We start from the raw sequence: 13,748 nt of genomic DNA, 5'->3' as shown, positions 1-13,748 counted from the left end.
ATTATAAAAACTTATCCATGCATGAAAATCAAATGTTCCAACAAGTGATTCCTATAAAAAACAAGCATATAGAACACATCGGCAAAATTAAAAAAAAAACTAAACATTCAATAGCCATTTAGTACCATGTCCATTTTATTGATTTGCTCAAAAACGATACTTAGATAATGTTTTTTGATAAAAAAAAATTTATTTTAAGTGTTCACTTTTTTTTTTTAAATTGTAGACTATTGTTTTTTTAAATAAATCTTATAAAAACCTAACTACTAGCCTGAATCGGGCTATCTTTGGGGTCGTCATAATCCAGGCTCGATATGTTGGCAGCCTGCCCAATTACGTTGAACATCAAATTCGTCCTTGACTAGACACAGTTGGGGTAATTTAATAATTTACAGAGACGGACGGCTGCTTTTTAAAGAGAAAAGGCGTTCCCCAACCAAAAAGTGTGAGAGGCCAAGAGAGAGAGAGAGAGAGAGAGAGAGAGAGATTTCGTAGGCGTCCCTTCCTCTCTCTGCGCTCCGTTTGTTTCCTTCTTCCTCTTCGTCGTCTCTCCATGGCTAGCCGATGGATCAGGCCCGAGGTATCTCTCCCTCCCTCTCTCTCTCTATCTGATCCGATTGCCTTGTGTGGCATCTCTTTCTTTTCTGGAGTTTCTTATTTTTTCTGCGTTTTTTTCTGTTTTCCTTTTCCTTATTTTGTGGTGATGGTGGATTTGGGGTTTGGTGTTGATGGGTGTTTTTAAATTTTTTTTTTCCTTTTTATCGTTTTGGGGGTTGTTTTTTTGTGATGGACTGGTGGTGGGTGCAGGTGTATCCTCTCTTTGCTGCGGTTGGGGTCGCTGTGGGCATCTGCGGGTTCCAATTGGTTCGCAACATCTGCATCAACCCGGAAGTCAGGTTGTCTACCACACATTTCTCTCTCTCTCTCCATTTGGTTGGTTTTTAGGTTTGAATGCTAATTTGTTATTTTTTTACATTCAACCTGTTGCTGGCCTTTTTTTCCTGTTTTATATATGAGAAAATCTGTTGTATTTTTTTGGATAGATCATATGTGTAGCATGGATCTGATGATGGTATTGTTTTCTTTTTTATGGTTGTCTCTTTTATGATCAGTTTCAATGAGTAATTGCGAGGTTTTTGTTTTTTGGATTTGTTTGGTACTTTGGGGGGATTGAGATGTTTTAGATTTTTTGTTTTTGCCATGGTTCCGGATTTTGTTGTTTTTTTGAGGGACGTTTTGACGAAAGAAGGTATAAGGTGTAGATGATTCTTTTTGGCTCCTTGACGGAATGGAGTTAACTGAATGCTGTTGAGAGGAAGGAGAAAAACAGATGGGATACCTTTGATTTTCTTTGTGCAAAAGACAATTTCTATGTTCCTTCTTCCTGCCTTCCATTTGAGGGATAGTGATACAAATCCGATGCCGGATTTGCAAGAAACTACCAATCTGCAATCTACGATGTATTCTACCCTAATCTACGATATATGGAAAATTCAAAGAAATTAAACAAAAACTAACCACGGTCCTGGACCCGAGTACATCCTGCTGAAGTCCTGCGTCAGATAGGAAGGTGGTTTTGGATGATGCCTATGGTCCAGTTGCAGACCATTTTTTGCATGTTGTTTGGTTTATGTTTTCTAGTGAATTTGATTGACTTCTCATTTACTATTTTTTCCATGCCTATAGCAGCGATGGTTAAAGGAATGTCGAAAGTATGAAGATTTATTGGATTGATAATAAAATTGATCCGCAAACAATCATTTGGCTGATGATGAAGAAAGAGAATTCTTAGTTCAATTCTCTACCTTTATAACAGATAAAAAGGATTGATGAAATTCTATTGAGTCTGATTCATACTGATTATTTATCAAAACATGACTCTGATTTATCAGTTGATTAAATAAACCTATCCAGTTGATTAGAATACTTAGTTGACATTCACAGAAAATATCTTATTTGTCAAATATGATGCTGTGAATGTCGCTGGGGCGATGTTTCCTATGCATGGTAAATTAATTCCATGGGATTAACTGTTAAGTTATTTTCGAGACCAAAAAATATCCGAAACTGAATGCAGGTATTTTTATTTATTTTTCTATAAATTCTGTGGGATAAACTTGTTTTTCACATGTGCTTCCATGTGCATGAACTATGATTGCCTGGTTTGAGTTGGAGGTATAAGGTCATGGCAGATTAAGAATTGGATTTGGTCTTGCTAGTGCGACCAATTCTCCTCATCATTCATCATCCTCTCTGTTTCCTTTCTCAATGTATTCTTGCTACATTGATTATGTAATTGTGGTGACTGCATGTCGCCTTCCCTCATTTTCTTGTTTATTCCATCCCCACAAACTAAACCCACCCCCTTTCCCGCACCACCCAAAAGAAAAAAAAATCTCACCCCGGAGAATGAAATGAAAAAAAAAAAGTGAAAAAAGAGAGCATGTGGATCCTTTGGACCAAAGATTGAAGGAACAAGTTTCTCAATCTGCATTGGTCTTCTGGCTTAATATGCATCCTTGATTTAATCTGGATTTTTTATCCAGCTATTTGCTAAATATTAAAAATGTTTTCTATTGTTGATGATGGAGAAAAAAAAATTAAAGTATGTGATCTCTGTCTCAGGTGATGTCTGCCCAGAGTTACCAGGAGCTTCTTAGATAGGTCGGAAGCCTGCTTCTTGGAAACTTGCTTCGGAAGCGATACTTCTTCGCTTTCTAAAGTTGATGAGGATCTCGATTCTCCCATGCTTCTCATATGCTTTTAAAACACATTATTTATTCTTCTTATATGTTCTTTTACTCTACTTTTTATGTTTTTTATATGTTTCTTCTCATGCTTACTCACTTTCATGTGCTTTCTCTAAATTGACAGTCATCATTTTTAGATTTTGTTAAAAATTTAATTCTTACACTAAAAAGTCATGAAATTTAAGAATAATCAGTCACTTTTATTTTAGTTTTCATTTGTGTTTCATTTCAATTCCCATTCAATTCTTATATTGTTTTTTTTTATTCCTTGCTTCCCGCTTCTGATACATTTTAAAATGCATCGCTTCTGTGCTTCCCATATTGTTTTCTGTTTCTGCTTCCTACTTTGTCACCTTGTGTCTGCCTGACACTCCATGGGATGATTGATCAATAAGCATGCCATATAGTCATCTGAACTTCATGGATGCATGGGCACATTTTGGAATATCCCCCAATCTTGGACTGCCAAATGATCTGAATCCACAGTATGTGTCACACGGATACTCCGTTTTGGTCATCTTATCATGTCCCCTCATATACCAGTCATATTGAAGACTTCATAAAAATGGGCTTATTCCTGTATCGGCAGACATATCCATGTAACATAGCAAAATACTTGCTAAATGTGGCTTATGATCAGTTGCAGTTCATCGAGTTTCAGAGCAAGATATGGATAGGAATTGGCAATATGTGCTCTTAGATGCTATCTTAACAAGTGAGTTATGTCTTCTAATACATTGCTTTTATTTGATTACTTTAACTTCAGGGTCAACAAGGAAAACAGAGCTGCAGGAATTCTGGAAAACTTTTCTGAAGGGGAAAGATATGCTGAACACAGTCTTAGGAAGTTCGTTCGCAACAGGGCTCCGGAAATCATGCCTTCAGTCAACAGTTACTTTACCGACCCTAAATGAAAGCCAACAATAAATTTTCGTGTTGATAAAAAAAAGATTTGTTTATCCTGCATGAACAGACATGCTTTCTTATTTTCAAGCTATACGTATGTTAACCGGAGAACAGTCTGTGACTCCTAAACTGTTTTGGTTCTCGTTGTCTTGCTTGACTTGTATGCTGTGAGGAGAGTCAATAAATATTGTGTTCTTTTCGTGTCTTGGTTTTCTTCTGTTACTTATGTCTGAGCTTGGTATTGTAATGCTGTGCTATCAAGGCCTGGTCGAAACATGGTTTCTGCAGGTGTGCGTGTGGCAAATGCACCATAAGGCCGCGTTTGTAACACGGAAGGATGTCTGAAGAAGCTTTCGCACGGAAGCGACCACTTGCTGGGAAGGTAATAATATCATGCTCTCGTCGGCTGTTCTTTGGTTTTTTTTTTTTACGACGAAGGAAAACCGTCACAGAGGATGGGGTCACTTAATGGGCCTGCCTCCCTGCGAGGTAAAACTCCGCGCTGAGTACCCGGCCATCCAACCTTACATGGCTCGCACTAGTGAAAACTAAGTGGATGTGTGTACTCTCTTTGGTGGGCGGGGCAAAGGGGACATGGGTTTTTATACAACTGAACTCAGTGAGTGAACTGCATTTTCCTTGGTTATGAAAAAAAAAAACTAAAAAGTTTGTAGTGTCATTGGAACATGGTAAGGCCCTAGAAGGAAAGCCCAAGAATAACTTTTGAAATTATGAGCCCACAGGCGTGGCTGTTGGATGTCGATTTGCATCTGGAGAGTTTATCAAATCGAATGGCCATGTATGCATCATCTGCCACATCCAAGGGCTAATCTGCCTGCATCTCATTGATTCGTCCTAGGCAAATTGCTGGCATTTCCTTTTTGTTTAAGCTCTCTTTTGGCCGTGACACTTTGAAAAATGTTTGTGCATTCCTTTATTCCTATGAATTTCACCTCCTCTTTTACATGTGTTATGAACTTATGAGTAGTAGCATGATGTTGGATTTACTTTTTGTTTTTGTATCGTGATTAACAACGGCGCCAGTAGTTTCATTCTGGCCTGCTTCACAAGAACATTCCACTTGCATATAAGAATGTCAACGGGTCAGGTTTGGTTCGGACTCAGGTAAAACCAGACCTAAACCTGATTTGAGATGATGATACTGGGTCTAACCAGACTCACCATAAGAGACTATACTCGTCAGGCTTGGGCCTGGTATGAAATTTCACAAACCATGCCGGGCTCTGTATATTAATCGGACACTTTGGGTCTGACCTGGATTTTAATCGGGCTTTCTTATCTATTACCAAACCTTAACCTTATAGGGTTTGGTACGGGTTGGGTCTGGGTCAAACCCGACCCATTGGCACTCCTACTTGCATACTCCATCTTTTCCACGTTCAGCTTGCAAAAATGCTGAACCACAGGGTCAAGCCCATTAATTTGCAAAATTTGGGAGTTGGAGACATTTTGATCTAACATACAGATTACAGGTTTGTACTCTATCCAAGGATCCAGCCAAAAGCCCACCATTTGTCTGTTTGCAAATTGCCACTTCTCACCAATGGGGGCTCCGCTTGTCTGGCAGGAGCTGTTAGTGCACGTTACCTTGTTTTGGGATGTTGCAAGTTCAAATGGTATCGTTGTATAACTTGGTAGGGGTCTGCCAAACCCCAGCTTTCTCTGTTGAAAAGAACATGCCACTTCTCATGTTTTTCTATCAAAGCCATGATGTGGATTTTTCCAAGCAATAATCCGTCCCATATTTTTTTGACAGAGAAAGCTGGGGTTAGGCAGACCCTTACCAGTAATACAACCATATACTATTGGGGTTGAAACTTGCAACGTCCCAACAACGAGACATCTAGGGCTGTCAATGGGTCGGGTTTGTATTGTGTACCTGACCTGATCTGAACCTGAATTCTCAGGTATGAGCATGAAAAATGCTGACTAGAACAATATTTGGGTCAACCTAAACTCAAACTGAGCAATATGCAGGCCTGGATTGGGTTATGATTTTTGCCAGGTGCTTGACACGACCTGAGTACTTTATATGTATTTTTTATAATTTTTTTTTCTGAAATTATGTGGGTCTCTGAAACACAAAGTAATACAGACTGGAATTGTTATTAAAACTAAGTTTGTCTGAGACAGAAACTAATATAGACTGGAATTGATATTAAAACAGAGTTTATCGATATGGATCTGAAATCAGAGCTACCACTTTCCAATTTGGTCGTTCCTTTTGGAATCTCATGAGTGTTCCATTTTTTAGAGTCGGCATCTGGTGCAATCACATGGCACAAAATTTGTGCATTGAACACCTGATTGTCCTCCATGAGGCATTGGGCCTCACAATTGACAGGTCTGTCCCCAATATGGGGGTGATCAGGTGCTTAATGCACAAATATTTGTGCAATCATATTGCACCTGATCTTTTCACCATATTTTACATCTGGTAGGGGTCTGCCCAAGCCCAACTAGGCTTTATTATAAAAAGTTTCATGTAAACCAACCAGCCGGATTCCAGTGACTCACCGGAGCTGCAGAGTGGCTCGGTTAATTTTGGTAGTTCCAACCTGCCTAACAGTTAGGTCCAATTAGATAGGAAAGAAAGGTCAACTTCCAAAGTTGATTTTTCTATTGCCAATCTCACGTCATCATCATATGAGAAAGTTAACAAGGAGAGTGCCCTTCGTCAGGTCAAAAATGTCTTGTAAGGAAGGTAAATCTAAACCATTAAATGTTTCTTTGGATCAGATGTGCAGCAAATCATTGGATGGTGCTATGGGTCCAAATCTGCATTCATTAAGTGGATCCAAGACCTCTAGGAAGAGATGTCTTACACAATCCAATGTGGGACATCCTGCAAGGGCCATTGAGAATAATCATGTTGAATGTGAAACAAAAGCCCTCACGGTGAGGACGTCCTCCACTGGAGTATTTATAATGCTTTACAATGGTTGCCACAAATACATGACGCAATGGAGACGAAGAAAGGTAGCATATCACGTTGGCTAAGAGTTCTTAAAGGACTCTCCGTGTATGGCAAGAGTCCCAATGAGACTTTCCTCGTGAGAGGCCAAAACGTGATCCTCCTATATTGTTGTTATGTCAGCCTTGCAACCTAATCATTAATACTTGTCCAATTAGTTGCCTTCTTTCTTGTTGTTGAGCATCACAATATGATCACAATAGTTATATTTTGTGCAGCTGCCACTTAGTGTTATATAGTTACCTATCTTTGCATTAGTTTGAATATAATCAATTACTCCACTGTTTCAATTTCTTTTTCACCATGCTGTTTTGTTCTAGACTTGATGTCATTTATACCTAGTTACTATTCATGTTTTGTAATACGGTATGTGATACGTTCCCTCATGCTGGGTGTTATTTACATTGCCATCCTTCCACATCTTAGATCACAATATCTTTTCACTTAGCATTAGCACAAGGTAGATACATGACCACCACCTCACCTGCATTGTACTCCCAGCCACACATTGTATGCTTCTGCACCTGCTGCACAGCAGCACACCTATCCCCTGTACCACTCACTTCTTTCACAAATGCACAATCCATCTTCACTACACCACAACCTTGCTATACAAGCCCCACACATATGTATACTTGTCACCTACCATCTGTGTGCATCCACTACTCATCTACCTGCTATCCAACACCTATACACCTCCCAACACTGTTATATGTTATCAGTATCACTCATGTAATACTCAACATCATCAACCATGTCTGTCACTCCCATCCAGCAAACACACAATCATCACTTACAGCAGTGCTTGGCACTGCTGCAGCTTTTCATAGGGCTTACAACAATGCCAAGACACTGCTGGATTGCTTCTTTTTGTAGTACTCCACCTATTGACTTTACATCATTACCAGCCATTCCACCTCTTTGCATTTCCACACACCTCATTGTGCTGGGATCTCACCTCCAACACATATTTTCTCACTAGCTCAAGGCCTTGTACATATATTTCAACATTCATTTCTGATTAATTTAGGATATCCCACATATTTTTCATACACATTTTGATATAGGCCTTCTTACATATCTATTTGGGTTTTTCGTATGACATCGTTTGTTTTCTTATATGTTTTCTACTGTATTTTTTTTTTTGCTCTATACTAATTATGTTTTGCAGAAATACATGGAAAATGTTATTTTTCTCTCTTAGTTCAGGGATTTTTTTTCAATTTAGATGATGTAATAGTTAGACATTAATGAGAAATTTTACATTTTCAGTCTTAGAATAGAATGCATGAGCATGCATTTTTTTTTTTTTAGAATTGCTTGTTTCATATCATCTTTTTTTTCTTTTCTTTCAAGAATTCACGAATGGAAACACGAATAACACGTGCACCATTCTAATAAGAGGTAATTAATCCTAAGCAAATGATCCACATTGATGGTCATAGTCAGAATGTGGACAATGCATAGGATTTTTATCTTTTATGGAATAACATTGGATCCACACTGGATCTCTTTCAAAATCATCATATTTTCTAAATCTTTCTTCCTTTATCAGAGTTTAACTTGAAATTAACTTAAAATATATATCAATGGCCATAGTCAGGATATATTAAAAGTTAATTTCATTTCAAACTCTATAAAGGCACCAAAATATATTTTATTCTTTATCTGAATTTAAATACAGATTACTTTATAATACATTTTATGACCATAGTCAGGAATGTATTATATTTTCAATCTTATTTCAATTCTCCTAAAGAATGAAATATGCTTTTTCAATATCCAATCTTCAAATTCTTTTAATTCATTTCATCATTTAAGATAGAATTACATCATATTTACAAATTATTTCAAATTTTCTTCAAAAACCCAAGTAATTTTGAGATAATCCTTCAAATATCTTTTCATTTCTCAAATCAATCTTCAATTCTTATCTGTAAATTCAAACTCATCTTTCTATTTTCAATTTTATCTTGTTCAAACTTCAATATCCCAATTTCAAAGTTCAATTCAACTTTGAAATTTCAAATTCATTTCTAGATTCAAAATTCAATTTCTAAAATCAAATTTTAAAGTTCAATTCAACTTTGAAATTCCAAATTCATTTCTAGGATCAAGATTTCAATTTCAGAATCAATTCAAATCGAATTTCAAAGTTCAAATTAAACTTTGAAGTTTATCTCCCGATCAAGTTTTCTATTCTTCACTTCAAATTCTCAAAATATCCAAGTTCTTTCTGAAATCTTTTGAGTTTCTAAATCTTCAAATCACTTTGAAATTAAGCATCAAAATTCTAAAGATTAGTGCTAAATCCAAATCCATCTTCAAGTTCTATCTAGATTTCTTGAATCCAATTCCAAATTCTATCTGGATTTTTAAAATCCAAATCTATCTTTAAATCTCATATGGATTTCCATGGTTCAGATCCATCTTCAGATCTCATCAAGATTTCTCAATATCCAGATCCATCTTCGAATTCCATCTTGGATTCCAGATTTCAAATCCAATTTCATCTTGGATTTCAGATTTTCAAATCCAATTTCACCTTGGATTCAGATTTTCCAAATTCAGTTTTATTTTCTAATTTGATTTCCAATTCCAAACTCAATTCCATTTTCAAATCTCATCTAGATTTCAAGATTCCAGTTTCAATTTCTATTTTCCAAAACCACTTTTTCTATTTCTTCAAATCAAAACTCAATTTCCAAATCAAAAATTTCTATTTCAGGTTCTAAATCCAGAACTCAAAACCAAAGATCCCTTTTTCAAAATCGATTCTTGAAAATCGATCCCAATTCAAAGTTCATATTGACTTTGAAATTTCATTCTTACTTCAAAATTCTAATTTTGAATTCCAATTCTCCTTTTCTCTTCCTCCAAGATTTATTTTCCAAACTCTGATTATTCCAAGACTTAGAACTTCAAAGTCTTTTCTTCGAGATCCATTGTTCAAAGTTCTAAGTTAGATTCAAAAGCTAACTTTTTCAAACCAATTTTAAACCCTTTTGAATCATTTCTCCAAGTATCTTCAAATTTATTTAAAAAATCACTTGGATAAATCCCAGAAGTTCTAAAATTATTCTTCTCAAAAGCATACATCTTTGCATTTGCCATTGCACAAGCATGATTCTTTGTGCATTTTAGACTTCGAATAATTTCTTAGACAATATTTAGGCAAAGCAAAAGGCATAAGTTCGATCCTTGGTTCGATTACCCTTGGTAAAGGCGTCAGGAACGGTCAAACCTCATACCGACAAGCAAATCCTGTCTCTCCATTTTCCTGCAAATCTTTAAAAATAGAGGTGAGTAATTTCAAAATATTTTCAAAATTAAGGTCAAGTGAGACCTTTGGAAAAGAGTTCCTCTCTATTCTTTCTTTTTTTTTCTCTCTTTTTTTCTATCTTTTATTTCCCTTCAAAAAGGGAATAGAGACTAGAAAGGGAAAGAGAAGGAAAAAAGGGAACAAGAGGAAAATTTTTGCAATGATCACACCTTCTCACAAGAGTCATCACATTCCTCAGAGAAAGGAGCATTCCTCCCTTGAGCAGGAGTTTCGAATTGAGGTGGAATGTCTTGCGCAGGAATCTCCAAAATCATAGATACTTATGCCCGGTACAGAGGAGGCGTTATTGTCTCAACATGAGCAGTTCGTGCCATCTTCTCTACTTTCATGCTGGTGCAAGAAACTGACTTGTAGGCTGAAGGATCGGATCCTCCATCTATGGCCAGTCGACCAAAAATGTTGATTCCATAGAAATCCGAAGTCAATTGGGAGTTATAGAAGCTGGCTAGCTGTCCACTTATTATGACCACAACAATTATGGAGCATCAACCGTGTGTTTTTTAATGTGCCATGATGGAGCATGTTGGGGTGTGTGGCCATTAGCCGCACATCTCGGCATATCCATGAATAGGGCTCATTCGTGGATATGCTTGGGCAGTTTTCAAAAACGATTTTCAAATAAAACCTTTATCTCTAACTGTTTTGGTTTTGCCCATCCCTAAAATCTCTCGCTGAGCTTATCTGCAACAACTGAGCCAAAAGAAAAACTGAGAGATGCAATCTATAATTTGAGACATGCTCAACAATCGAATATATGTGTGAAAACATAAAGTAAGACTCTTGAAGCAAACCTTCAAAAACTCTAACCCATCTTCTTCTCCTTCTTGGTTTGCTCTCTTTTCTGCTGCATTGATTCTAGAGGATAAAATATCAAAGCTCCTGCTGCATCATCCAACAGTGGTATCAGAGCCAAGTTGAGATCTTTGGAGTCTACTGCATCCTCCTTCTTCTTCTGCCTATCGAAATCTGCAAGGAAAAGCATGACAGGTTAGTTGGGCTTCAGGAAGCCCTCTGTTTTTTGTGACAACAGTCTGCACAGACACAAGATTTTGTTTTATTTTGTACTTGCTTGAATGCATTTCTACTTGAGGGACTCTAAGAACAGAGACCCTTCTGTGTTGCGCCTATATATCTCAAAGCATGCAGTAGTAATCATACCTGTGGTGAGTAGCCTCTTTTTTTTCTGCATCTGTAGCAACCTACAATAAAAATATGAGTCTAAATAAAAAAAACACACACACAAAGAGGAAACATTAGAAGATAAAGAACTTAACTTTCTTTTTCCCTTGTATATCTAGCCATAACTACTCCTTGAAACTCTAAATATAAACAAAAATCGAAAAAAAAGGAAAAATGATCCTCTGTTGGTTTGTCGCCAAAATATTTTTTTCAGTGACCGCTGCTACTTTATCAGCGGCTTCGGTCTTTGACCGACTTTTTGTTGTTCTCCCTCTCTTTCCTTGCCTAGAATCATGACCGATAGGGAAGATATCCACTGGCATCCCTGAAAAGGCAAATAAAACAAACAGAATACCAAAAATTCTCATATGAGAAACCCCAAAAAAAGGAAAACACCTGCAGTTGGTCGTCCGACTACCGTTTTGGCTTGGGTTTTTCCCAAAGATAGATCTAAGCCGGGAGTACCGACCCAAACACTCGGTGGGACTTCCCATCAAAACCTCTAGCCAAAAACTCGATTAAGGAGTTCGTCTTCTCCGACGGATGTTTGAGAGAAGAGAGAGAAATGAAACTGAAAAATAAATTTTTTCAGTCGACTTTAGGGTATTTATACCCTGGTGGTGCGAAAAGACCTTACTGCCCTTCTATTTTTTGGGTTATTCAAAAATTCACTTATAATCTTAAAAAATTTAACCTACATACTTTTTTTTGAAAATTGCTAAAAGAGGTTTACGTGATGTGAAATTTCTTAAAAATTTATATTTTTGCCTGAAATTTCATTCTGAAGCCTGAGAAGGTTTAATTTTTTTTAGAAACAGGGTTTTCTGTTTTAGTCTTAATATTTCTTCAAAATTTCGGCTAAAAACCTTTTATTTTTTATTTATTGATTCTTATTTTCTAGGTGTAACATTTTATAGGCTGAAACTGATTCTTGTTTTACTATTTATTTTCTTAAAAAAATAAATATATAAATAATAATAATAATAATGAATAAATAAATTGCTATAAATGAAAATAAAATCTACAAAACTAAAAAGGATGACTAGCCGTGTTTGTGCCTCTGAACTTGCCAAAACTGATAAGTTAAATGGAACAAACTTTTCAATCTAAAAAAAGAGAATACCTTTAGCTCTTACACTTGAGGGATTGGAATATGTACTACACAAACAAATAGAAAATCTCGGAGAAAAAGGGTCAAAGGAGGAGAAAGAAAAATATAAAAAGTATCTAAGAGATGATCTTATGGTTAGAACAATTATGCTAACATATATGGATAATGTTAGATTAGAGTCTTTAAAGACTATAAAATAGCTAATGAAATGTTGGAAGCAATTGGGTCTAAATATGACACTACATCTGAAGTACATGTTCAACTTCTATTAGAAAAACACAACTCATATAAAATGAAAGAGTCAGACAACGCAGTATATCATATAAACCGTATGCTAGTCATGGCAAAAGACTTATCAATAGCTGGAAACGTGATACCTGACATGATGCAAATCTCAACAATTTTGAATAGTCTGCCTATATCTTGGAGAATGGTAATCACAACATTTAGGCTGAATACTAAAAGTCTAAACCTTAATGAGTTACCTCTCCAACTGGCGATAGAACAAGAACACATGGTCAAGGAAAAGAAGTCAGAACTCATGATGACCCAAGATGTCCCGTCCAACAATCAAGTACCATTTAAAAGAAACAACAATAACTTTAAAGGAAAAGGAAACAACAGGTTCAATAAAGAACATGGAACCAACTTTAGAAGGCCTTAGAGAAATGGACATCAAGTAAAGTGCTTCAAATGTGGAAAGATGAGACACATCCAGAGGAACTGCAGGACAAAGACCTTCAACAGGAGCAATAGACAATATGGGAAGCAGAACAACAAAAGAAAACCTGATAATAAAGAAGTTGTATGCGTGGTGTCTGAATGCCTCTTTGCAAACGAGAAACTCTCAGGATGGTGGGTTGATTCTAAAGCAACCCGACACATAGCCAAGACCACAGATGGATTTGTAAACATGAAAGAACTAGGTCTAGGAGAACACAAGGTGTACATGAGAAATAACACCTACTGCGATGTACGTGGAATTGGATCTTATAGACATAATGTAGGTGGAACAAATGTTCTTCTTAATGAAGTTCTTTATAAACCTTCGATGAGGAGGAACTTAGTATCTGTCCCGGCGTTGACTGGAAAAGGGTTTAAAGTCACATTCATTCCTGAGAAAGTCACAATAGGGAAACATAGTAGAGTCCTATTCGAAGAAACTTTTGTCAAAGAACATTATATGTTTAAGCTGTGTAATAATAAAAAATCAGTTTATGCTTATATTGATTGTGACTTTAACATTAATGTAAATGCATGACATAAAAGACTTGGACATATAAGCATAAAGAAAATAAAAAATTTAGTACAACAAGAAATAATTCCTACATTCAATGAATCACACTTTGAAAAATGTGAAACTTATTTATATGGAAAGATGGCTAGGAAACCCTTTCCACCAAATATTGTACATGCTAAAGAATTATTAGAAATAATTGATACTGATATTTGTGGACCATTCAG

General features: G+C 36.4%; 2 protein-coding genes across 2 annotated transcripts; both read left to right on the top strand.

The window, feature by feature from the left end:
* Nucleotides 1-449: 449 nt before the first annotated feature.
* Nucleotides 450-3,861, top strand: LOC149818561 (uncharacterized). The gene is made up of 3 exons (XM_089984723.1): nt 450-580; nt 808-896; nt 3,517-3,861. Exons 1-3 carry the CDS (start codon nt 554-556, stop codon nt 3,662-3,664), a joined length of 264 nt encoding a protein of 87 aa, XP_089840849.1. The 5' UTR covers nt 450-553; the 3' UTR covers nt 3,665-3,861.
* A 9,126-nt stretch (nt 3,862-12,987) lies between these two features.
* Nucleotides 12,988-13,545, top strand: LOC149818560 (uncharacterized). Its single transcript, XM_089986242.1, has one exon. The coding sequence runs from the start codon at nt 12,988-12,990 to the stop codon at nt 13,543-13,545; it is 558 nt and encodes a 185-aa protein (XP_089842368.1).
* The last annotated feature ends 203 nt before the right edge of the window (nt 13,546-13,748 follow it).

This window comes from Nuphar pumila, chromosome 13, assembly GCF_984573655.1.
Source record: "Nuphar pumila chromosome 13, dmNupPumi1.hap1.1, whole genome shotgun sequence".
Classification (NCBI taxonomy): domain Eukaryota; kingdom Viridiplantae; phylum Streptophyta; class Magnoliopsida; order Nymphaeales; family Nymphaeaceae; genus Nuphar; species Nuphar pumila.
This window is presented reverse-complemented; position numbering and strand designations above follow the sequence as displayed.

Excerpts from the sequence above, each read along its gene's own strand:
- LOC149818561 (XM_089984723.1), top strand. The coding sequence starts at position 554 with ATGGCTAGCCGATGGATCAGGCCCGAG. Across the intron at positions 581-807 it reads GCCGATGGATCAGGCCCGAG|GTGTATCCTCTCTTTGCTGC; the intron begins GTATCTCTCCCT and ends TGGTGGGTGCAG. Across the intron at positions 897-3,516 it reads TGCATCAACCCGGAAGTCAG|GGTCAACAAGGAAAACAGAG; the intron begins GTTGTCTACCAC and ends CTTTAACTTCAG.
- LOC149818560 (XM_089986242.1), top strand. The coding sequence starts at position 12,988 with ATGAGACACATCCAGAGGAACTGCAGGACAAAGACCTTCAACAGGAGC.